The following is a 26,394-nucleotide window of genomic DNA, read 5'->3' as shown; positions in this document are numbered from 1 at the left end:
ATTCTGCACATTGTTCAGTGTGAAGTTAATGAAAAAATATGGCTTGCAGTTGTATCGGAGTTGGAGAAATCAGTTGGAGTCAGCGCTCTGGTGGAAACGCTGGCCTTTGTAGCTTGTCCATCTATCATGCTGGCAAGTTGGGGCTTGAGTCAGAAATGGGTACTCAACCTGAGAGGAAACTGTACCATTTTATGTGTAAAATGACACCTGGAGCTATGTGATGCTTATAACAAGCATCGCAATTTAGTCACGTGAGCAGAACCAAAAGGCAGCATCCTTTATGTTGTGCAAGTATTGAAATAGTTTATTTTTTTCTTTCCTCTTTTACATAAAACAAAGAATATTAGTAATATACAATTCTTATTTCAGACTGCTAAGGTGACTGCCACACAAGAACATCACTGTTATTGGGTTCTGAAAGAAAACATTTAAAAGGGGAATTACTGTAATTGTGAGTAACAATGTGTGCAAGAATGGTTAATTACACAATTATCTGTGCTGAGTACAAATACCAGGCATAAATACATAAGAGTAAATGCTAGAAAAATACAATACTCTTGTGAGAGTGACACTCTTCATTATATGCGCCATATCAAAACAAAGACCCCATGCTCCATCTACCCGTATCAATACAGTACACCTGATCCCTGATCCATGAACGCCTTGTCTCACCTGCGTACGCTACATATGTCATTTATTACATGTGTTGCTATTGTCAAAAACACCACTGAAAATGTACAAACGTTACTTCCGACAAATAAATGTAGCAAGTGAGCAAAGATACAGAAGAGGTAAATAAGACCCAAAGATATGACTTAACGATATTGTGCAACGTTACAGTGCTTCATAGTACATCACTTGAATGTTAACCTGTAAACTGTCTCTAGTATTTGAAAACATTATGGCTATAGTTACCATGACAAATCTGATATGTAGATTCAGTTGCATTCATTTTCTGTATACTGTGATTAGCTGAAAGCGGTGTTTGGCAATACATTTTGGCAAATATCTACAGGTGAAAGGCAGGGAAATGACAGAGATGGGAGGGGGAAATCATCTCTAAACACCTAAAACTGTCAAACAGGTCAGGATGCATTCATGACACCAAAAACATTACTATAAAGAACACAGTATACATAATAGAGAGAGAGAAACTGAGCAACCATGGTGCAGATATCTTACAGTTAAATGTCCGGACAAAAAGTGACAAGAGAGAAATAGTAAGCTCAGGTAAAACCTTTCAAACCGTTGGAGTGAAATCTATCTTATTCGGTGATTGCACACAAACGGCTGCACATAGTAAGGTCAAAGTTGAAGTCGAACCATAATCATTATATCCACAGCATCTATCAAGTTTATTAGAAACAACAAATGGCATTTTCCCTGAGCTAGCACAGCAATGTCCACAATGTGCCTAAGATGATAGAGAACTAAGGTTACATGCAACATATTCACTGGTTTGTCTTGATGTCATAACTGTGGAATATATCAAAACAACGAACTAGTCTACATATATGAAGAGTTTCATTCAGAGCTGAGATATTTTTTTTATTAGTTAAAAATGGCACACCTACTTTTCAAAATGATGGCTTGCATGAACATAAAATTTACTATGGATTATTTTTTAAAGACATTTGCTTACAAAATAATGACATGTAAGAGGATCTGTTACATTTCATAAATGCTAAGCAATGCAGTAGCATGAAGTAACTTTTTTTTTTCAAAGTGGATATGTAGCGTTTTGTAATGAAACCCTTCATATGATGGATATCAGTTTGCATCTTCATTTCTCCTGTTAGAATGAGCCTGAGGGTGTCTGCATGCAAGTTATTAACACTGTGACAATAAATAAATTAAGGTTACCAGCGACTTAGCGCAACACTTTGAGGACATAAATTACCAAGTTGGGAACAGAGCTCATGGCAATCAGTGGTGAGCGCTGGACGCCGGATATTTTCAGGATGGTAATCATACTTTGGAATCTTGGCATTATAAGGTTTTATTGGATATTTTGGTCGGAAATTGATCATACAAAGATTTGAGCTCTACAGTTAGGTCTTTACATGGACTTTCACTAATTAGAATACTATAGCTCTAAAATCAGATCTTTACATCACTTTTCACTTATTAAAATATTTATTCAGTTGGGTAGAAAATAGAATAGAGGCTTTGTAGTCGCAAATCTCTCATCAACCACGTCTGGTACCATCATGGAGGTCCAATGGAGAGTTAGCTGTACACAGATGATGGCTACATATATAATAACCAGGCTACATAGGGAGATATATCTGAAAAGACTGTTGTGGTGCAGCAACAGATCAGTTCAGGAATAAGAAGTAAAAGTGAAGGTAGACTTGCTTCCAAATTGATGCTACGGTGACACAGTCGTCTTTAGTCCTGGTTTCTTCTTACCAGATGTAGTTCCGATGAATGAACTCGATTAAAGGAACAACTCATGTTTGGTGATTTTGGTCAGCTAATTTAGCAGACCTACTAGTGTAGCCACTTACATTAGCTTCTACTCAATGTGTGCAAATCATACATGTTCACAATGCCACAGTAGTTAACTTAACCGCTAACAACCTGACGTCAAAAGACAAAGTCCATCATGTTTAGTAGTGGCGGAATAATCAGCTTTCAGTCGGTAACAGCACAGAAATTAGCCATATCCATGAAATCTATTGAGTTGGCCGGGTGGTACGTGTGGAGATTCAATCAGCGACTCACAGCCCAATAATGCCAAAGGGATGAAGACCTCCAACATGGCCGCCAGAGGGTGCGTTACGTCACCTGCATGCCCTCCAAACTCAGCATCTCAAAGCCACAGCAAGCGCAGGTGGAACCTTACCAGTCCAAGCTCACGAGCTGTCCAGCGCTGGGTGTTTCATCCTGATACACAGTCGCAGTGTCCAAACTGTGGGATTTGGGAACCGTCCCTGTGTGTGAGAACAAAGTCCAACTGATTGCTGCTTCCTCGCCTAAGTTGAGTCATTCCGCTCATAATCAACTCTGTAATGGGAAATGGCGAACAGAGTGAGATTCTTTAGCGCTGTGCCATGAAAACATTTTGCACATGAAAAGTTTCAATATCCAAAGTGAAACAGCCGCCTTTTGAAAACACACTCACATGCTCCTTCATTCATTACACAAAATTAAAACAAATTAAAGTGTTTTTGAAGGCCATTTGCTGTTTCCTCAGTTGACAAAATGACCACATTTGCAGACTTGATTTGATGGTGAGTGTCACGTAAGATTTGCTCCCAAAATGGTTAAACAACATATTGGAATACCGCTCTTTGAACAAGTCAGTCTGTTTCTGGTATTTACATTGTAAACACAGTATAGTCAACAACTCTTTCCAGAAGCTGCTGAAAAACTTAAATTACAGTTTATGATGACTTCAGTGAAATGAAAGCTGTCTCGGCGCTAAGTCAACCTATAGGGATTTCAGCCATATGGGCAGCAGCAGTTCAAATGCAAGTGAAGGAACAATTTGCAGTTTGATTACGTTGGGCAGAGGTAGACACATCGTCTCCTGCATGTTGATGCACTGCAACACGAGCCTAACACACATTAAAGCCGCCTGACTGAGCTGACATGACGTTTGAGCCACTGTTCATGGATGTGGCGTGTCGCTGTCATCAAGCACAATTTTCAGGTGCAAAGAATCTGATATGATATTATAGAGTGTTAACATCTTTGCATAATGATGTGCGTGCTTGTGTGAGTACTGGAGGTGGGTGCTCAGTGAAATGTATTTCAGACAAGTTGAGTGTATTTTAAGTGCAGTTATTTGCTCTGCAGCATTGTTTTTCAGTGTGACATTGTAAAATGGCTGCACTTTCCGTGTGTTACTGACGGTGAATGTGTCACACTGATAAAGAATTCATATCCTTCATCAGTCTTAATCTCCAGTGAGTAAAATATTGAGCTGCTGAGAACAAAAAAAAGGTGTTAAGAGGAAGAATCATTTAAGTCATAAAAAAATAATTTGTGTTCTTTTAGAAAATGACAGAAAATAATCTCTTGTTCAAAATACTTGAATACTTTGAGGTACTACATTTGAAAATATTGAGTGTGTGCATCTGAGGATAACTTATCAAAATCATCAGACATGAAAATAAATTTATATATTTTTCTCCTCCCCAGATGCACTAAATCCTTCCTATCTGGCACTTGCAGCAGTTTAAAGCAATGAGAGTAAACAGTAGGGAATATTTGCAAATGCATCACTCAAGTGTGCATTACTAGTCTTTTGCTTGTTTAGGTGTAGATATTTATGAATTTTACATTTACATAGGTCACTGATGATGAGCTGAATCAGCATATCCTGTTCTTTACAATAACAGCAGCTTCCACAGCGCACAGGTGAATGACTCGGTATTTTTATTCCAGTTTGGAAGACAGTGAAGGGAAAAAGAGAGAGGTTTTTCTGGTAGAGAAAACGAGCCATTTCACACTGAAGGAAATCCATATTCAGGAAGATATTTATAAAATGTGTCCCAGCAGGTTAGCACAAATATAAAGGAAGTAAACATTTTCCTTTTCCTCAGAAATAAAGGGGTATTGCACTAACGCTTTGTTCAGATGATCAGGTTCAGATGGTGTTTTGCCTTGTTCTAGCAAAAGATCAGAAATTATAAGGCATCAATATCCCACTTGAGTGAATACTTCTGATTGCCACTTTTGGCTTATTGGGGTTAGGATGATCAAATATCTGATACTGGCCAGTCATATTATCCACTGCTGATGCCCACTGTGGTTTTTTTTTTTTTTTTTGTAAAATAATTCAGTTTGCTTTGAGTTGAATAGGTGTGATGGGTCCTCTGGCCTTTAAGGTGCACTATGCAAAATTGCCAAGGGTTGATTTAGGCGAGGACCCTTCAGACTCATATGACAGAAAACATGGAGTAAACACATAGATTAACTGGAGAACCATGTAGACTCAAGCATGAAATCACATGGTTATTCCTTTTCTTTTTTTGACAGTTGTGTCCTCACTCATACTGAGCAATGGCAATTTTACGTAGTGAGCCTATTCAAGTGAAGGGGCACTCAGGGACAGATTTCGGTCTTTAAAGTGCTGTGGACCTGTGTCTCAGTGCAATGTTTTAGCTTCTCCAAACAGTGTGAATGCTGTTCAGAGGCTTGACCACCAGGCCAGAAATAGAATTTCAAGGGAAACACTGGATACTTAAATGTTTCAGGCATTTAAATGGAAAAACAAAATGTCAACTCCTGAGCACTTCACTACAAAAATAATAATAATGGGTTTTTGGCCTTTTAAAACAGACATAATCGACCTATTTAGCAATGTGGGACACATCTCATTTGACTTGTGAACCTCATCAAGTCGTTATTACACACATGGATTTTGACTGAAAGATATTTCTAAGACTTGTGCAGGCCACTGACAAGATACACTGGACAAAACTGTATTCAGCAAGTAAAATTGAAAGCATAAAGGCATAAAAGATTTTGGCTCAAGTTGGTCCAAATGTGCCACTGCCATAACTATATTCAAGAGATTGGTTCTTACAGTTGGCAAGCTGAAGTCTCGTCTGCTCGTTCTGCTGGCTCGGAGTAGATCTTGTCTTTGATTTGATATAGGTCAGCTTCTTTGGTTCTGTTCCACCTACAAAAGCAGATGAAAGAATCAGTGAAACATAACTCAGTTCTGAGGTTTCCTTAGCAGTCACACATCATTGCCTCTCCTGTCGAGATGAGGAAACTGAAGTAGAGAGAGGAGAACAGAGTGACACTGAAGGACTATAAAAATCTGACATCTTCAAAGATAGCAAAATTATAATTCTGCATTCTGGCTGGCAGGAGGTTAGAGTGACATTGAAGGACTAGCATCTGACATCTTCAGAGATAACAAACCCATAATTCTGGCTTTAAAATGACAGCCTTCTACCATGCTGAAATACTGAGCAAAGGGAGTCAGGGCTTAGTTTCCCAGAGCAGCAATGACAGTTTGATTGCTTAAACATGAAATTAAGCAGCCCAAAATATTCAGTGCTTGAGACATATCATACAGGTCTTTATTCATGTTCCCACACATTGATTTCACAGGAGGGCTTGCATTTAGGGTGCAGTTATCTGCGGTATGTCTCTTCAGGTAGGACTTCAATGTCTTGACTTTGGACAGTTTGCAAAGAACGGACGCTCTCGGAAAGGGTTTGAGTTTGTCAGAAAGATGGGCCTCGGTATAGCGCCCATCTCCAATATCCACAAAATCTGAGACTTTGTCATTTATTTATTTATTTATTTATTCATCATCAAAACTTTAATGAAATCCTCTCAGCCACAACACAAATGGTGTCGTGGCTGCATCCATATCCAAGAATGATTTGAATGCGAATCCATTTCCAATCCAATTTCCAGCAGACTGTGCAGTTTCAAAGGGGAGGACAGCCCGCCTTGTTATGATGTGGTAAAGAAGCCAAAAGAATATAACTTTAAAATGTCTCAAGAGTACAGGACAACTTTTTATCCAATCAAAATCCAAAATATAAGAGCATTTTGCTCCATTGTTTATGTTTTCACGTAAATTTGAAATCATTACATTAGACTGAGGACAGGCATTTAAAAGCCTTACATTAATAGTATGGGTTATTAGTCTTGGCATGAACCTGAGGGGCTTCATCCCTCCTCAACCTCATCCTCAACATTAGTAAACAAAGTGGTGTGCCCTCCCATTTGAAGCTGCATAGTCTGCCTTTCAAGTCAATCAAGTGCAACACAGTTTAAAAGCTCCGACTGATTCCCAGTTTATTTAATAAAAGTTTGCCTCCGCACTGACACTGTAGCTCTCCCAAACTGTACAGACAAAAAAGTATGTTATGTCTCCTGTGACTGACTACCCTAGGGGCTTTACTGTAAAAAGTGACTCATAAATAACCACCGCTGCTATTTATTTCTTAAAACCCCCCTCTAATCTTAAATACATCTTTCCTCTTGACAGTGTAAATGAATGTTTCTCTTTGGCAGAGGCTGCACTGGAGTGATGATTAGTATACTGAGCAGAGAATGTCTACACTATGTCCTCTTGCATAAAAGGTATAAAAGGTATTAATGCTTTGATACGGGCTTTAGTTGTTGTAATGACACTTTATGATCACTGTTGATTTCAAGGCTGAATTTACATCAAGTCAGTGATTTGCTACTTCTATTTCCCTGGCACCCTCACAGCACTAATGTAGAGACACAAACAAGACCAGGAATTGCTAGCGGGAGCAGTGCTACTTTAATCATCTTTTACTAAGTTGAGAAACAATGGCTGTGCCGTGTTTTACATTCATGAAATGTATTTCCTCTTGTGCAAATGTGGCTCCTCCGTGTCCTTGAAATGGCCTCATAATGGGTACAAGAATTATAAATTACCCAAGCAGGATTTTCAGAAAATACGTCCTTTTCAAATAAATTTGGGACAGAGACATCTGGCGAGATGTTCTATAGTCCATTCAATATCTTACACAATATGAGCTGCCATATCAGAGGCAAGTTGACTAATATGTTACTCGCACATTTCATTACCCTCTCCTCTGGTGTTGATGTATGACTTAATGCACCAGTCTAGTGGAAGAGCTTTTTAGTTAAAAGGCTACAGACCTCCAAATTTAGCTCCTTGGTGTGAATGTGTATAACTGTGTGTAAATGTGCAAGAAAACAAAAGACAGTAAATGACAACATGTCTACCCTCAATAACTAAACTAGGGTTAGACTGAGGTTGTTAATATATCAGGCTGATATTGGACTTCTGTTACATATTGTATCATGTATCCTCATGTAGCCAATTAATATCATGGGTGTCAAAGCCCATATTGGTAAAGGTCACAAGGTTGAAAAACAATAGCTGGCTTTCCACTGTTGCACCAAACACAGGCATGCTCGTGCGTTCCAAGGCTAGTTGCATTTCCATTGTCACTTCCAGTCTCTGATCGCGCCACAGTGGGGCTGTAGGGGCCAGTTTCCAGGTGCTAATGGCCCTCTGAAGACCCATGAGCCAGACAGGGCTACCTGAGGTCTGAGGTGGAGGTAAGGGTCATAGGTGGGGAGGCGGGGGCAACTGATAAGTACAGATGTCTGCACAGCAGCTCGCTTTTGGAGCAGAAAAATAACAGAGAAAAGAAAAATAGTGAACACCGGGCAGTCCTGGTCAAACGAGGACACTAGGGCTCTGCTCAGTATCTGGGCAGAGGATACTGCCCAACATCAAGTCGACAGCGTTTGCTGAAATGAGTTATGCAATATATAGTGAGAGAGCTGGCAGTGGTGGAGATCCAACGCACAACAGGACCAGTCCACCAAAAACTGAAAAAATCTGAGGTCTCAGTAGAAGGCAGTTAGAGCACACAATGCAAAAAGTGTCATCCAAAGGAAAGTTGGTGATGGGTGTGCAGACTTTAACCACTCACTTCCTACTTGCCACTCGTGTGCATGGATGGGACGAGACTGCAGAGCTATTGGCGCAACAGTGGAAACGTAAATGGTTTTTGAGGGCCATTAACACTGTCTGGCTCAAGGATAGCCCTTGCTCACAGTGGTGCGACAGTGGAAAGACAGCTACTGTCTAATCACAACAGATTCCCCAGTGCTGAAATGATAAAACCCTGTGAGTAACATGTTCAGTCCTAACGCCTTGCTGGAGCTCTTGAGGCTTTACCTGGGGCCGGTCTGGGCAGCCTGCTCTGGGTATCACACACATTGGCAGAGGTCACAATGGGTTGAGACTGGGGTTGGATGGGCTGGAGGAAGGCCACAGTGGGGAAAGGCACTGACTGGATAAGGGTCATGGAGGACTCGGACAGGGAGCTTGGCACCCCTGCACGGCTGCTGTCCCTTAAGCCGGACGGTATTTTCCAGCGGGGCAATGGGGAAGGAGACACCTCCTCACTGGAGGAACCAGGAGCACTGGGAGGACTGAGGGACTGTTCTGGGGTTGATGAGGATTTGGGGAGGAAGTGCAGGATGGAAGAGAAGAAGGAACAGGATTCAGGGAGGGGGATGGTCCCGATTCCACTGTCCAACGTTCGCATCTTGCAGCCAGAGCCTACAGCACAAGGAGAACAGATGAGGGGGCTCAGGGTAGCGGGAAGCAGAGGGTGCATCAGGTGAAATCACAGGGTATAAATGGTTGAAGTGGTGCTAAAGAAAGCTATCATATTTATTCATTAATAGATATGATAACATTGAGTATATGTCTCAACAACACGTAGAACAATGTGCAATCTATTGTTTTTCATGGCTTGTACTGCCACTTAGTATTGCTTATGGAGTCTTGTAGTACTTGGCGTATACTGTGAAACTTTCCGCACCAGTGTCACCAAGACAAATTTGTGTACAGCTGTTCTACTTGGTGATTAAAGTGCTTTTTTGATCATTCTGAGGATTTGATTAAATAACAACCACTGTAATGTCAAAGAGCAACATCACCAATGTAACTCATTTTCCATGATTTCTTATCTTTCCTGTCAGATTATCATTAGTGTACGTTGCATGAGGGGAGATGTACGCAGTCAGTGGCAGCGGTGCCTTTGATAATTTCAAAACATTCATGCAACAGATGGTCTATTTTTTTCACTCTTTGACTTAGCATTGGTTTTCTCCTAAGAGCCAAGTTGAAGAATGATGATGCGGTACAATCTAATTACTTGTAAGTGTGATGCAGGGCAATGATTCCTGGATAATTACACCATAATACTGCCACAGAGAATGATTCAGCGTAGAGAGCATAGCCCACTTGAACCACTCTGCCTTAATCTATGGACACTGTTAATGGGGATGTGATTAGCGGCAATCATCGATCACCCTGAGTGTATGAAATGTACCATGGCATAACATATGAGATGGAATCCAAATACATTGCCAAGGCAGTGTATTTATTTTAATTGCGTTTTATATCAATCAAAACTGTCAGACACACCAGGGATGCATAGGCGAGACATGTTGTGAGCATTATTTCTCAACTTTGAAGTTCAAAATTCAAAACTTGATTGTTTACTCATGCACGCAAAAACCATATGATGTTGTGCCTCGGCTTCTAACAGACATACATACAGAATAATGAATTTTACCCAAACGGCTAGAAAAATAAACCTGTGTTGAATTTTTGAGTGAAAGACCTCAAACACTAATGCGCTTCACATTGCTGTTCACAGCTGTTGCAGAGCATTTTTCAAAACCACTCTTCCAGGGGACCCTGAACCTGAACCCAGTGGGCATAATCTCCACCGAGGCTAAGAGCTTTATCCCCCAGGAGTTTTTGCAATTCCTGCTTGGCAGCAAACTGTAGAAATCTACAAACATATCTGACGTATCACAGCAGCTATCTGTCCAATGAAGTGGCACACAAAATCAAAACAAGAAAAGATATCCCGAAGTTGTTGTCGTGCAGGCTTATTTTTTTTCATGTACGCCCTGTAGCCTGAAGCCTGTAGGCAATCAAGCAGTGGAGCAAAAGCAACAGCTGCTCCCCCTTTATTAATTAAGGGATGCACACTTGAGTTTTTATGCCCTGATTCCAGATTCCTCAAAGTTCACTTCTCCTCACTCCCGGGCTTCTCACAGTTTTAAAGCTGAAGTGATTGTTCAAACAAAACGAGAGTTTCTGAGAAGTGGGAGGGTGCAAGTCATGCTCAGTGTTCAATGACCTGGAAAAGCCAAAAATATCAAGGGTAATAACATGTCAATTTAAATGGCATCTTAGGCTTTCCGGCTAAATCATGCACTTCTAATCCCCTTCACACTATTTAACAATGTAAAACAGAAGAGGCAAATTCTCATTAAAACATGTTACGGTACCCCTTTACAATAAGACTACCTCTATAAACTGTTTATTAATGGGTTATAATTAGGTTATTAATTAGGCTGTAAATGCTTTATAAATTATGCTTTATAAATCACTAAAAACAATTATGAACAAGTTGTACAACAGTTTCCATACATCAATGCAGCAGTAACTTGATCCAAAAAGTGAGCCTGCATCAATGTGAAAACTGTGTTATAACTTGTTTATGATTGTTTATTAATGATTTGTAATGTGTTTACAACCTAATTAATAACCTAATTATAAACCACTCATGAACCTTTATAAGGCTCGTCTTATTGTGAAGTGGTATTGTTTACTTTAGTAGGTCTGATGTGGTACAGATCTGTATAATTTGTTTAATGTAAGGCATGTGTTGCGCTTTATGCGTCCTGCTGTTTCCCAACAGGGAAATTAATGAATTCTTAAAATTGAACTCATCTGAATGACCTGGAAATGTAGAGAAAATCAAGGGAAAATAAATCACTGTTTAATAGTGAAGCATTTAGTGAAGAAAAGTCTCTCCATGTTAAAGTGGCATCTTAGCCTTTAGAGCTTAATCACACATTTATTCCCCTTCAGCAAATTGACCACTGTTAAACAGCAGAGGCAAATTATCTTTAAAACAAGTTACAAGTACTATTCAGGCCAGCTCTATAAATAAAACAGTGGCTTGTGTTTTAAAAACGCAGGTTGCAGTTTAGCAATGTTACGTGTGCTGGCAGTTGCATCAAAAATGAACTTCAAATATCTATACAAATTTTCAAAAGCCTTTATGAACGTTAGAAAATAATGATGGAACAAGTATCCAGTCATACACAGGAACAACTAATTGTGTAGAGAGGACACAGAACACGGACATTATTGATTAGGTAGATCTTAAGCTGGATCTTAACAAGAACCGCTGTGACAGAGTCGCGCCTGAGAAGGCAGACTCACAGAGGCTGACAATTGATTGCTCTCCACAAGCCCTTAACACGTGCTGTGTGCATTTTGTTCTCCTCAGATCCACTCGCAACTGGCCCAAACCGAATCAATGGCTGCTTAGAGTCACATTGTTGTGAAAGATCATTTAGTTTCAGTGTTGAAAAGGGTTAGATCTATGTTTAACGTCTCAATTAGTCCTTTAAAATGTACCTTAGCATAATGCACTGTATTTGCTGTTGTGTTATGCTGATTGTTAACAATACAGTTACATGAGGAATCTTTTTAAAGAGTCCACTTTCTCTCAAAATTACTCCTATATTATTACAATAATGCCGGGAAATCTCTTGAATGATTACTATCCTGTTGTTTAATATGTTGTAACTGTAGGCTCTGATTTCTGTTTGGCCCCTTTTATTTTATTTTTTTTCCCTTCTTTTGTGTGTGTGTGTGTGTGTGTGTGTTTTGGGTTGTTGTTTGTATTGTGTTAATTGTGATTGGTTCTCTTTACGTTTATGTCATGATGTATGTATGTATGTATTTATGGCTATGTTTGTCAAATCTGTCTGAGTATAATGTCCTTATCTTTGTCCTGTGTTTAGGACCCCCTCGAAAACGAGATGGTTCATCTCAAGGGGCTATCCTAATAAAAGAACTTATATATAAAACGAGTCACAATTGGCAGAATCTGAGATGATGCAAATCGGGGTTGCATTCAGCAAGGTACCTTGTTAGTGAATGTCAGCCAGCACTTGAATAAAATCAAAACAGCCAAAGAAAGTGAGAAGTCAAAGATACTGTGCACATTGCAAGAAATTAGCTGGAACATTTTCCCCCAAAACTTTTGAACACAAATGCATAGTGACAAATTAAAAGGTACAAGAGCATCAAAAATAACTACATAAAAAAATAAAAATAAATAAATACTATGTATAAATATTAAAATATAAAAATACTAAATAAATAGATAAATATATAATAATAAAATAAAATAAATAAAAAATAAAACAAAAATATGTAACTGTGATATTATCGTGTGTAAATCATTATAGTGTTGATTGCTCTAATTGCCCATTCTACACAATGGCTAACTAATTATGCTATGCCAAATCTGGATGTAATGAATCTATGTACTTTAACTGTAGATTTTATAATATGCTGTGAGTGGCCGAAGCTGAAAGTGAGAGCTGAAGGAAAAGTTAATTCACTCAGTTCCAGTTTGGATGAATGTGCTTAGTTGGCACAGCACTGAAATGTTAATGAGGTGATTAACCCCCAAAGCCAATATGAGTTTCTTTTTTCCACCACAGGCCATCCTGTATTTTACTTTTAAATTAAAAGAAGTTTAATTATACATGTTGTATATCTTAATGAAAATATGACCCCGAGCAAAACATACAGGCCCACTTTATAACTGAATTAAATTCCCGTGTGCATGTTTGATTCTGGCAAGGCTTGGTGGAATGTGACAGGGAAAGCTATTATTGATATTATTTCATCAATAGTAAAAAATATTTATGCCTTAAATTCAGTATTATTCAATTGACACCTGAGTGTTTGACTGTCAAGTGACTGGAGGAGCTGATTTTATAAGTTTGGGAAAGAAAGGAAATGGATAGACAGATGCAGACTGGAGTTTCATTCATATAAAATACAATTATATTGCACTTGTTGAAGGCAGAGCTGCTCTGGAGGCAGAAATAATCTCATTGGCTGAGTTAAATCTCTAAGATAAAGAATTACTTTTTTGTTCCCTCTTTAATGGAGAAGATGGAACTGTTGTCCTAAATACAAATAAATGTCTGACTTTTGTTTTTCTTTGTCTGTTTATCTCCGTTCTGTTCAGTCTTGAGTCTGGCTGACTGGCTAACCTGCTTATTTAAACGGCAACAGGCTGGTCTGGCTGGTTTGAACCAAGAAGGTCAGCAAGACTAACTGGCTAACTTAGCTCAGTGGCGCTTAGATAGCAGCATGAGCTCGTGGTGTTTGCTACCTCTGCTCTTACTGTGTGCTCAGGCCAAATGCAAAGTGAGTTTTTCATGCAGTACAGTTACAAAGTCAATTCACAGACGCAAATAGACACGACCTCGCATTGGGCGACACAAATGATGCGAATTTCCACGTCATGAATGACGTGAAAATGAGAAACTTGTGTCATTCGCATATTCACATGAGTTGAAATTCGAGCAAAAAAAATTGCATCTGTATTTGTGTGAGTCTGCGACGTGAAAATTCACTTTGTGCTTGGTCTGAACACAATATTATCCTTTGCCTTTTTCACTGGACTTTTTATAACATTACTTCGCCAGAATAACTTGCTTTTTGGCTCTGCCTTGCTGAGGTATAACTCAGCCAATGACATTGTTTCTGCCTCACAATCAAGAGAGAGAGAGAGAGAGAGAGAGAGGAGAGAGAGAGGAGAGACGAGGAGAGGAGAGAGATGAGAGAGAGAGAGAGAGAGAGAGAGAGAGAGAGGAGAGAGAGAGAGATGAGAGAGAGAGAGAGAGAGAGAGAGAGAGAGAGAGAGAGAGAGAGAGAGAGAGAGAGGAAACAACAGCCATCTCAAGTAGTCGCAGGGGGAAATGATGATGTTGCCCTAAAGCACATCATTATATGAAATACTTGGAGAGGAGCTCTTCAGCTGGCAGGTATTAGAGAGGGAATACATTTAAAGATAAAGTAACTGTGGCTTTTTCACCTCTGGTCACCTTCTGCCCACTGGAGTTCACAGGCTAAACAGATATCTTAAAGAAACAAGGTCAGTGATGATACACATCTGAAAACAGAGACAGCGTGCCACCCAGAGGAGGGAACAACTTTGATGATAATCAGCGAAAATAACCACATATGTAATTTAGTTTGAATTCAAATGTGGTGATGCTGGCCAGTACTTGCTGTTGTTTCCTTTCCATTTTTTTGTTTACACCAAATCAAATTGTCCAATATGCCAACAGAGAGGAGAGATATAATTAAAATAACATACAAAAAACTGAGACAGTTGTAAATCGAATGTAGGTTTTGTTAAGTGTATTGCTGTGAAATGGTAGGCAATAATAAAACTTTGATGCTCACATGCATGAAGACACTACAAAGCTGTGTGATTCAGCTGTACACTGTGTGTACTCAGATAGGTATCAAGAATTATTGTCTTTACAGTCCAACACTGACTGTGATATATAAAAAAAGACTGAAATATCTGACCTATTACAGGATCCTTGCCGGGGCTCTTCAGTGCAGATCCATTTTCACCATCAGCACTGCGGTTCATCATCTGCAGTTTTGCCTTTTTAGGATAAGACAAACAAACAAACAAACAAAAACAATATCCAGTTTGTTCTTTTTACATAACATTTGGTGGATGCTTGCATCTAAAGCACCTTACAGGGCCATACTGGTCCTAGTTTGACTTCTCATCAACATTATGATTGTATGCTTCGATGTAAAATATTGGTTGATATTTGTAGTTGAAGTGAAGTTGAGACTAATTTAACCCAATTCACATTCATGTTCAATTTTTTTTTGAAAAACTGCTCCATGAAAGTTGCTGCACATATATACAATCAAGTATTATGAACACATGGCTGCCATGTACTAGCTGTACTTTCTATACACACGTATCCAAGTGATATTTGTCATGGAAACTATCATGACTATTGACAAGAAGGCCAAATAGGATCAATATGGTCTTTTCAAATACCATATGTACATATATCTCTGTCCATGGTGGCTCCAGTAGACAATATGCACCTAACCTTCACAGTATTAGTGGCTTGATGTGCCCAATTCACTAACCACAGGACTAACTGTAATGTGAAGTATGAGGCATTTGCCCTAGTATGTTGCCCATGATTAATTTATCAACTGAACTTCTTTGCTCCCTCCAATTTATTTCAGATTTATCTCACTTTCTCTGTGAAGCACTAATTTTAATAGCTGGTTATAAATCAGCAACAAGACAATTTGGGGCACTTGACACAATTTCTTGGCCTGCTAATCACATTAAAAAGTGGAGATCTCCCTTTATATTAACCTTGAGGGCAGACTGAATACGCGCTAATGCAATTGACCTGTCTAGACTAGCTGATGGCGATCCTGTGTGAATAGCCAGTAAACAGTATTTATCTAAATTGCATTAAAATGACTGACCGGTTTGCTGAGCATGTGTAAAACTTTAATAATGAGCAACTTCTGGATCAGGGGTAGGCAACCATGAGCCATGGAGAGCCCAGAGTCTGCAGGGTTTCATTCCAGCCAAAGTGAGGGAATCAGTGAAATAACCTGGAATAGTTTTTGGTTGGGATGGAAACCTGCAGATTCTCGGCTCTCCATGGCACATTGGTTGCCTACCCCTGCTCTAGATCATGTGCATGTCTGGTGGCATGGAGGTAGGTTAGCCTAGTGGTTAGTGGAGTCTGTCCTGTGACTAGATGGTCATAGGTTGGATCCCTGTGACAACCAGAGCATCCACCAGCTGTTGTAGTCTCCTTGTACATGGCGCTGAACAGCTAACTTCACACTCATTACATGACTCTCTGGAAAAGGACATCAGCCGACTCACCAAAATGTGAATGCTTGACAGCTGGTATCAGACAGTAGTTTCGTAAGATTACATCAAATGGCTTCATGACATCATCCTTGTACAGCTAAGCATAGAGGTTTGATACCCAAAGGGCCTACTCAGCTTAAAAATGTTTGCACTTAAAAGTTATATGATGAGGGGAGTAACTGATAGTTGTACATGTAATGGAATTACAGTCATCTAATTACAAAATATGATGAGTGTCATCTTACTGAAATAAACTCTCTAATGTTGTAGATACTTTTGGAAACTTGAGGCGATTTCTTCCTTGGGAAGGAAGAAAGGCACCGATGGTGAAATTATGGACGCAATGATGATCTTGAATATCTTGAAATAAGGCTTCATAATGACAGTAGAAATGATGAAATTGTGCGAAAGAGTGTTTGAGGGACTCTTGCTGAAATTAGCCTCAAGTACATCTCGTACTTGTTAAGACATTCATCTAAGTCTTTCAGTCTTTCTGTCAAGCACATTCCACTTCACTCCATCTCTAACTCTGTTCCTTAGTTTTCTCGTTTGGGCATTTTAGGTCATATACTTTCCGGTTGCAGTACTGTTTTGTTACATACACATACACATTTTATACATATTTTTCCAGGAAAGAACTAAAACTGAGCTATGTTTTTGTATAGAGTAATCATTTGATTTACCTTTGGGTCTCCTAAGATGTCATTGTGTCCTTGTATCTCACTCAGGGACATTCCTGGGCAGGGCATTGAGATGCAGGCCCGCACTGCATCATGAGATTCTCTCCTCCCTACAGAGCTGAAAGAAAACAGTTTTTCAACACCCCACTATAATCTGAGATTCCTTGATATTGAGTCAACATGCCCAGGGTGTTTCAGCTGATAAATTACCCTGTATCTCTTGAAACCTAGCTGCGATGTTCTGTATGAAATGCGTCTCCACTGGTCTCAGGGCTACGAGGAGTGATAAATGTCTCTAAGGCCACTTGATAAAAATGGCCCAGCTTATTCAGGGCTGTAAATCACTTCATTGGCAGAAAGACTATGAAGAGATCTGCTGGATCAAGCACTGATGCTTAAGTGCTGGGATGAAATATGAATGAAACCCCAAAGTTCAATAGGTCTCAAATGCACAGGTGTTGAGTTTAATGCACCATAGTCATAAATAAAATAGGATACTGTTACTATTGATGGTTTTGCTTTATAAAACTTTTAACAAGATTGTATTCCCTGAGGCAGATTGAAACATTTGTAAACATGACCTATAACTAGAAAATGAAACTATATATTGTCAGAGGCTATTGTTATAACAGAAAGTTTTGCTTTGGAAAACTTTTAACAAGATTATCCTGTGCTCCCTGAGGCAGATTATTAAGCCATCTATGAACACAGACAACAGTACAACTAGAGTATGAAGCGACAGACATTTGTCCCAAAATACAACTTTATATCCATATGGGTTACTCAAAAAAGAACATCGTTGCACAACCTTGCTAAATAAAATAAAATAAAATAAAATAAAATAAAATAAAATAAAATAAAATAAAATAAAATATTGATTATGGATATGAGTGTTGACCTGGCATTCCATGCAGAAACATAGTTTTTCTCTCCTGAAATGCTACATTGTTTAGTTGCAAAATTTTTCTTGGCATTATTTACTATGATTTAATTCTTATCTGCACTATTGATTACTAACTTACTATTGATTAGTCTCTTACCACTCTTTTCCATCACTTTTTCTTCTGTCTTTCTTTTTGTCAGACTTGGCCTGCTTTCCTCCCAGAAGGGATGTGATCTTTTGGTCCCTCTTATCCTCCTTTGCTTTAGGTGCATCAGCCTTTTTGCCACTTGGAGCAGGAAGCTTGCTTTTACGGAAGCCAAACCAATTTGCCAAGGTTGAGCCAGATTTTTGTTTTGATTCATTGGTTCTCTCCTGTTCCTGAGACTTATGCAAGTTCTCTTCTATTCCCAGCATAACTTTCTCCTCGATCGTGGTTATAGTATTTTGTCTTTCAGGTTCCTCAGAAACTGGCTCACCAAAGGCGCTTGAGAACTGTTGTTCAATCTGAAGGCGTCTGGCCTGCTCTCGCTGGTGTTTTAGACTTTGAAGTCTTTCACTGGAGGAGCCCAAATGTGAAGGTATTGGCAGGCCCTCTTCAATCAGGAAGTTGTTCAAAAGAGATCGGTTCATTGGACAATGATAGCTACTGGAGCAACTCATGCTTCCTGGGAAGACATCACCAAGAGAGTTCAAAGAGCTCCCTGAGTGAGTTTTGATCTGGGTGCGGACCATCCCAGATCTATTGAAGTTTGGCCTATCCATGTATCTTGCACCAAAGCTCTGGCTTCGAGCCTTAGCTCCATTCATGCCCATAACTGGCTTAAGGGGAGGTCTGGTTGACACAGACACAGAGCGTTTGAACAGCCAACCCTCCTCATCAAATCCCCAATCTAATATCACACCACTGTCTGCTGCAACAGGTTGCACTATGGGCTCAGAATCCAGTGAGTTACAACGGGTCTCAATCTTTCGCCGGGCTTTGTCCTGTGTACCACTTTCATTAACTCCATGTATAACCTGCTGAACACTGGGATCACAAATTAAAGTCTCAAATGTCTGGACACCTTTTGTAGCTGTGTTTGTGTCGCTTTTGTTAAGCCTTCCTTGAACTAGGAAGGTACTGGTCCCCTGCCCTGGAATTGCCTCATTAGATTTAGTATTTACAGGAAGGGCTGTTTTCACAGCTCTAGAGGAGGAATTCTGAGGATTACTGCCAGTCCCATGGTAGTAAACATTAGAGCAAGCCTGAGGCAAGACTTCTGAAAGTTTTGGCTCACCAATGCTCTGATGAGATACTGGTAAGATGCTTTGATTTGATAACATAGAGGAAGCACCATTTTCATCATGGCATGTTACACTTCGGTTCATAGATGACGGGACAGAGTCTGAAGCTTGTGATTCTTGAACTGGGATCGAGGTTGTAGATGATATCCTGGATGAGTGGGGATGGTAGGTTTTGGCGGGGACATGTTTTGGTGACTTGGTAACTTCAGCTCCCAATTTTGGGGCCATATGGCGAGTATCTTTTGTTGTGTTAGAGTGCTGAGGCTGCATCTGCATAACAGATGAAAGTTGGCTTGGCTGAAGCTTGGTGCTGCTAGCTGCTGCCTTCCCAGTGGTAGAGCTTTGAAGTTGACCTCCAGATTTATGGGCTTTGGGTAAAGAGTCATACCCAGGTCTAATGAGAAGAGATGTAGTTCGACCTGGAGGTGGTGGTGGGGAAGGGGACCTAAGCTCAGAGTGGCAAGCAGTATCAGAGTGCTGCTCTTGATTCCATTGTTTGAGCGGAGAGCAGGATAAATTGTTAGAGATGCCCTCTGCCTCAGAGTCATTACTCTTTGGAAGTTTGGTCATTTGCAAAGATGATTTGGTTGGGCTCTTTGAGCATTCATTGACTCCAGAAGGCTTAAATGCCTTTGAATGTTTCACAGGGGAAGACAGGGGAGAACTTTTCCCTACATTGTCAAGAGACTCAGAAGTTCTTGTCTCAGCAAAATTCTCACTTTTCTCAACTTTAGGAAATGTGCCTTTTCCTGAACCTTGTGTTTTGCCAAAGTTTGATCTTTTGCCAGGAATACTACGTCCAGGAGAGTTTGACTGTCCTTTGGATCTATGGACCTTGATAAGCTTTTGGTGTAGAGGAGAATGGAATTGCTTGGTTTGCTCTGGTCCTCCATCTGCACTTTTGCTCCGCAGAATGAAAGCCTTCCTTGCTGAGTCACAAGCTTGAGGTTTTAGTTTTCTTTGTGTTGATTCCACAATGGTGTAGTCCTTGCTATCACTTCCAGCTTGATTTGCCTGATCTCTGCAATGAGGAATGTCCATTGAGGAGCTGCGCTGTCTGGCTTCACTAACAGAGCTCAGAGCAGTTGTAGCAGTATGATGAAGAGATGAGCTCACATCACTCATCCCTCCCTCCAGTTGCTTGGCTATGAGTCTGTCTTGGTGCCTTTTGACATGATCAAGCCTGGATTTTCGGTCAGTGGACCTTTCCTCATTGTTGTTTCTGTCATTTAACTTCTTCAAGCCTGATGGCTTGTTTTTTTCAAGTGAATTTTTATTCTTTAATGCATCCATGTGGGTAGGGCTCTCTGTTGGGCTGATGCCAGGTTTCACTGTGGGGCCCTCCAAGAGGAAGTTGTCTGTGACAGGTGAGAGGAAATTGCCAGGATTTCCTCTGAGTTTTAAAGGGTCCTCCTGAAAACTTCTTTCAGCAGGACTCATTTCATCCCTAGTGACATGAGGTGTGTCCAAGCAAAGAACCTCTTTTTTGGGTTGGTCACAGGATCCTCTGGATGGGGATTTAGGTGATTCATCATCTGCATCATCAGAGTCAGAAACTAGGGCAGCCGCCCCTTCTCCTGCACTGAAAGGTTTGCCCATAGTGACTGCTTGTTTTGGTACAATTCCCTGTGGACCACACTTGATGCCAAGTGAATATATACCCTCATTGGAGGTCATACAATCTTTATAATGTGGCACAGATGTAAGTGAGGATGGCTCTTTGGGGCCAGACATTTGGAGACGCTTCAGGCCTTTCAGAATGTGACCTTCCTTCCATCCCAGGTCTGTCTGCTCGGCAGGCACTGAATTATTGCTGGATACTGACCCAGTACTCATCCTCTTCTCCCGGCTTGTGGCATACTGTGCATGACAAGACAGATTTACAATTTTTCACTTTTCAGATCATCATTTTTACCCAGTATACCAAAAGATGCCAAGAAGGAGTACTTTATATTTTAGATTTATGTATTAATTAATTTACAAGAAGATAACAAAACTCACCTGCTTAGAAGAGCCACGTCCCTCTGCCCAAGTATGGGAGCCACTGGAGTACTCACTACAAGCGCTGGATAATGACATCTCACTGCCGCTGCCACTGCAGCTACTGCGTGGGCATGTTAGACTCAGAAGACTGGGCCATCTCCCAGCAGGAACACCTGCCTTTCCATTCCTTTGGACCTCCTGGAAAGTAATGAATTGCATAATAAGCCAAGAGGAATTAAGCAAACTGACACTACAAAGACAGTATGTGATACTCAGGGGTAAAACAAAGGGTAAAGGACACTTTATCTTAAATAGCAAATCACAAATGGACTACTGTAAGATGTGTAACAAGAAAAACATTTTTTGTTTAGCTTTTGTTTAGCTTTGTATGTCAAATATAAATAAATATAAATATAACACACATAAATGTGAAACACTTGATATCTAATTTAATGAGTTAACATATCAGTATTGCCAGATTCCATAATTATGGCTGACCTTTGCAACAGTCAAGTCAAGGCTTGTTTCTGCAAATAATTCCTGACATTGTATTCAATACCCTCTTCTGGCGATAGGTTATCTTAGCAGTCTGAATTATACGCAACCCGTGAGAATGCCCCATGGGTCTCCATCTGTATTTGTCACAGATCTCAAAAAATCAATATGCTGGATACATTGCTGTCTCTTTCCATCCAAAGGCTTGCCGAGGAAAGGAATGACATTTTCCACTCCACTAGTTGGAGGGTTTCTGCTCTGTAATGTGTGTATTCACTTTTCTCTAGTCTTGCAGGTATGCCATGATTACTTTTTGCAAGCTGGTCAACTGGGGCATTTTATAGACCTCAGTTCTGATTCATAGTAAAGGCACACTATCCACCAAGCTTGCAGCCACTTGGTGTGTCTGCTGTTCATTCATATTTCAAAAGTCAGTCCACAATGAATAACCAGTGTTAGATGAGTGATGCTCTTGTTTGGTTGGAGCCTACAAGAAGAACCAAAATCAATATTCACACAGTGCACCTGTGACTCAGAAGACTCTTCTCCATTGGGTACAGTTGTTTGGAGAGTTATTTTACCAAAGCAGACAAAAAACAAAGTCAATGCCCAAGCAAACATGTGCCCATACTGTTTCTGTTTTTGTCGTAAGTGACAGAGTGGGAAAAAACTACTATGTAAGTGTCTTGATTGAATAGTTTAATGTAATAGTTGTATAGTAAGTATAACTCCATAACTCTGGCCTGAAACTTCATTCTGCATATTTGATCAAATACACTTTATATTGGAGTGGGCTTACTTGCTCTATGTTGCTGATTTGTACACCACATTTGTGAGCCTGAAGCACTGTAACATGTTTTTTTTAACATACCAGCTAGGCTGCCAGATACTGAGGATCCAATTATTAATGTTCCATATTACATTCCTATCATATTTTTGCATAATTGCACAAATTTATATGAAATGAACTAATGTGAAATCAACAAAAAAAAATCATGATCCTTTATAACCTTTTTCCACACTAAGTGCATTGTGAGGAAAATTCAGCTTGCAAAGCCAGTACCAAAAAAATATATCACACACCATCATTCACAACCACAGACCATAGACAGCATGCAACACTTTGACGGGTTGACTGGTGATACCAGTGAGGCCAAAGACATATGCTCTGTGGTGTTTACTGTGTTAGAGCCAGATTGTTATTTTTCTGCCTTTAGTGGAAGTTTTAAAGTTCACTTTAAATATGGATTTATAGCCTGTGGTTCCATAACTAAGAGGAACTGATGGTGCCAATGTGCTACTAAGTAGAATAATTTATTTATAATACATTAAACCTGCTTTCTTTGTCAGCCCAATATTATGAATGAGCATGTTAGCTCTAAGAGCATCATTTCACCTGCCATTTTAGATATTCTTGTAATGCCATTTGTTTTGAGAAATTAAGTTTTTATAAGCCCCCCTGGGGAGATTTATCTCACCTGCACACATTATTGATTGCATCTCTCCTGTGTGTTTCTTTAATCATCACATTTCATAAATGCTTCTTTTATTGTAATTCTGCAAATAATGTTCTGTCACTGCGCTGATAAAATTGAAACCTAAAATGTCTATATGACAACTGAGGTAACCTAAATCATTTTAGAGTTAGGTATTTATTTATCCAAGTAATTTACACTTTTATTTCAGACTAGACTATACATATAAAATAGATTCAGTAAGTACTCTGTACAATGCATTATATACTGTATGAGTTTTTTATTTATTTATTTATTTATTTTATTTTACCTGTAAAGCCTGCAATCTTAAATAAATATCACATACTCATTATTTTACAAGATGAAAGGATTCAGACAAGTAGGTACATTTGGTAATAATTTTGGCTCAAATCTTGTTTTTAAGGTAATATATTGAAAAGTTGCTCTTTGGTTAGTATTGGTTAGTATTTTCTGCTTCATGGTTCATGGGTCCACTGTTACATGGATGGTGTTGCTGTCCTATGCAGAGTCTAGTCTGTTATGGAGAGCTGCTGGCTCTATTCACTGACATACTGCAGATGCTCTGTACAATCTTGCCATTTCCAATTGTACAGAGACCCAAAGGCATCGAGTGTTAGGCATGTTGTGACCCCATTTAAAACAGCATTGATCTCTTTGCAGAGCTGCCATGGCCAGCTTCCTCTCAAAGTCATTAGTGTCATCTGTTAGCAATAATTAATGTGAATAGGAAATAATTGCATCAGGGAGCTTGGGACTAAAGTGATTTGGTCCATTCATTGATATTCACCTATTATTTGATTATCCATTCTATCCTTTATTTCACAAGCACTGTGGGAGAACGCCAAATTTGACCATGCTTCTCCGGATTAATTTTGGAGCTAATTACAGTCAGCATGTCGAGGGCTATCTCTCAGATTTGACACAAGTGATACAGTTTAACAAAACCCTCAATCAGAGCAGCGCTGTGCTTTAAGTCAAGGGCAACTTCAGGGCCAACAGAGGGAGTGCTTTTCCCCTTTCATATCTTAAATGTTTTCCCAGTTTCTAAAATTACTTTTGCTTAACATTCTGGTTTTGTGTTATAAAATCCAGACATGACTGTTTTACAAAGTGAAAGAAGATTATGTCCCCTTGATTGTGTGCACACCAATGCCACGTCCAAATGCTTGTCATCTGAAAAATTGCCAAAGGCCTATTAAAAGATATCAGAGCTGGAACATAATCTAGAGGTTGGCAGAAACTATTAGTTAGTTCCCTGAACACATACACGAGCCTATTATGTTTTCATTGCACAGGTTGCTTTCCTCACAGTAAGTATTGAATTTCACTGAATGTCGCCAACATCAGGTTCATCAGCTGCCAATACCAGTCGTGCAGTAGTGGTCTATTTTCACAGAAATATTATTACTCTGCAGTAAAAGGTGATGCAAAGTTTACTGTAGTCATTCATATGCAGTGACAGTGCCATAAGCCTGGTGCTTGTGAAACCATGATGGACATATACAGCTGAAAGCATGTATCTGTGAGAAATATCTGTCCAGTAATTAACATAACCTTGCCTGATGATTCCTTATGATATTAAATAATGAATAAAGCCTCTTTACATCAAAATGTCAAACACATGAATCGTACTTTTAGCTGGCACTAAACTGCAGATTTAAAAACACAATGCCATGACATTTCTACTTAAAAATACATAAATGTCGGATCTGAGATGAAAAGTAAATAAATTCATAACTTCATGCATGACTCATCTAAATGAGAGTGATTAAATGATTTGTTTTTTGCTCAACTCATATTTCAACTGAGTTGTCTTGCTGATTGCAGAGGAATTGTCGTACTAGTGGTGGTTTTTACAGAAGCAATAGTCAAACCAATCAATGTTAATGTCAAGAATTACAACATGGTGTCTAAAGGTCCTTTCAGAAACCACAACATGGACACGTACCAGTGCACAGTACCTTCAAGCTCCCAAACACAGCCAGACATGAGCAGTGGCCCAGAAGCTTATGTAAATAAATCATATTAGCCCTGCTCCCATCTAACTTTCTCTGTCAGAATAATACATTTCATGTCAACAACTTTTCAAACGGCCCGTCTACGATATACAGCTTAAGAAGCGAGCTGCGCAGGGCAGATGCTATTTGGTTGATGCTTTTATCCCGAATGCTTTACAGCACCATGAGTTCATACATTTTGAGCGTGGAACAGAAATCTACCCCCTAACTCTGGCACATTCGTGGTTTCTCTCCCCACTCAGCTATACAGCAGCAGGATCACAGGGTGCTCCATGTGACATTACCGCAATCATGGTTGACTTGCGCTTTTGATGTGCCGCGTAAATATGCAATCATAACACTAAGTGCTGTCCCTAATAGCTGCACCGTGTATTATTGTGTGCAACATGTGAGAAATATCAGTATGCTACAGTACACGACAATAATCCTGTTTACATGCACATCAAAAATGTGATTATAATGCGATTAAGGCAATAATGCGACTAAGGGTGAGTGCATGTAAACATCATACTCTGATTATACTGCTGTAATTATGCTCTGAGTCAAAGTACGGATGATGACAGTGACACAGGTGCACATTTTCGGTCTGTACTTGCTTTAGAAGATGCCAATCATATGCACATCTTAATCTTAATTTTCTTGCACTGTGGTAAAGTTGTTTGTTTACCCAGCTCAGGGTGTCATGTGGAGGATGCAGGGAAGTGTAGTCTGAGCACTGGGCAATATCCTAGGTAATATCTCATTTCTGTCCCCTGGACAGAAATTAGGTTTGTTTAAAATCAGTGAGATTTGACTCATTTTCTCATCTTTCTGAAACTTCTGGACACAACCCTTGGATTATCTCACTCTGGCGTACTTCTCATGGCCACCTCCTTAAAAAATAAATTAAATAAATTTTGGAATTTTCAAACTATTCAGTCACATAAAAGGCTCAGTTGCACTATTACCTTACTTGCAGTATTGTTGCTAGTCATATTGTGTGCATTCTACATTCACCATAGTGAAAGACAAAACATCGATGCACATCGAACATCACATCACTGTTGATTTCAGCAATTTGTAAATTGTAGATTTGTTCATGCCATGATTCATACTGGCTACTTTTGACTCTACATTCTTTAGTTTTCTTCTGATGTCCACGTAAACCTTAATAATTAATAACTTAATGAAATACAAGTGTAAACCAATCTGAAACATGAAGTTGGGAGGTTGGACGGAGGGTGTAGAGTGTCATAAAATAATCACACATCATCATCGTCAGGACAGAACAAAAGA

The 26,394-nt window shown here is 39.6% G+C and overlaps 1 protein-coding gene across 4 annotated transcripts in view; it reads right to left on the bottom strand.

Moving 5' to 3' along the window:
• Positions 1-283: 283 nt before the first annotated feature.
• LOC115379824 (nck-associated protein 5-like) overlaps positions 284-26,394 on the bottom strand; it is a 78,851-nt gene continuing 52,740 nt past the window's right edge. For 2 of the 4 annotated variants that reach the window (XM_030080740.1, XM_030080741.1), the window contains exons 8-14: positions 21,129-21,308; positions 18,001-20,987; positions 16,964-17,078; positions 14,936-15,017; positions 8,669-9,055; positions 5,540-5,635; positions 284-3,009 (exon numbers count right to left, since the gene is read on the bottom strand). In XM_030080740.1, coding sequence (XP_029936600.1) covers positions 3,008-3,009; positions 5,540-5,635; positions 8,669-9,055; positions 14,936-15,017; positions 16,964-17,078; positions 18,001-20,987; positions 21,129-21,308 — 3,849 coding nt within the window. In that variant the 3' untranslated portion in view covers positions 284-3,007. Of the gene's footprint in view, positions 3,010-5,539; positions 5,636-5,687; positions 5,732-8,668; positions 9,056-14,935; positions 15,018-16,963; positions 17,079-18,000; positions 20,988-21,128; positions 21,309-26,394 lie in introns of those variants that run through there. The other 2 variants (XM_030080742.1, XM_030080743.1) reach the window with 2 other exon arrangements.

Source organism: Myripristis murdjan, chromosome 21 (assembly GCF_902150065.1).
Source record: "Myripristis murdjan chromosome 21, fMyrMur1.1, whole genome shotgun sequence".
Taxonomy (NCBI): Eukaryota; Metazoa; Chordata; class Actinopteri; order Holocentriformes; family Holocentridae; genus Myripristis; species Myripristis murdjan.
The sequence above is the reverse complement of the archived record's forward strand: the minus strand, read 5'-3'. Positions and strand labels throughout refer to the sequence as shown.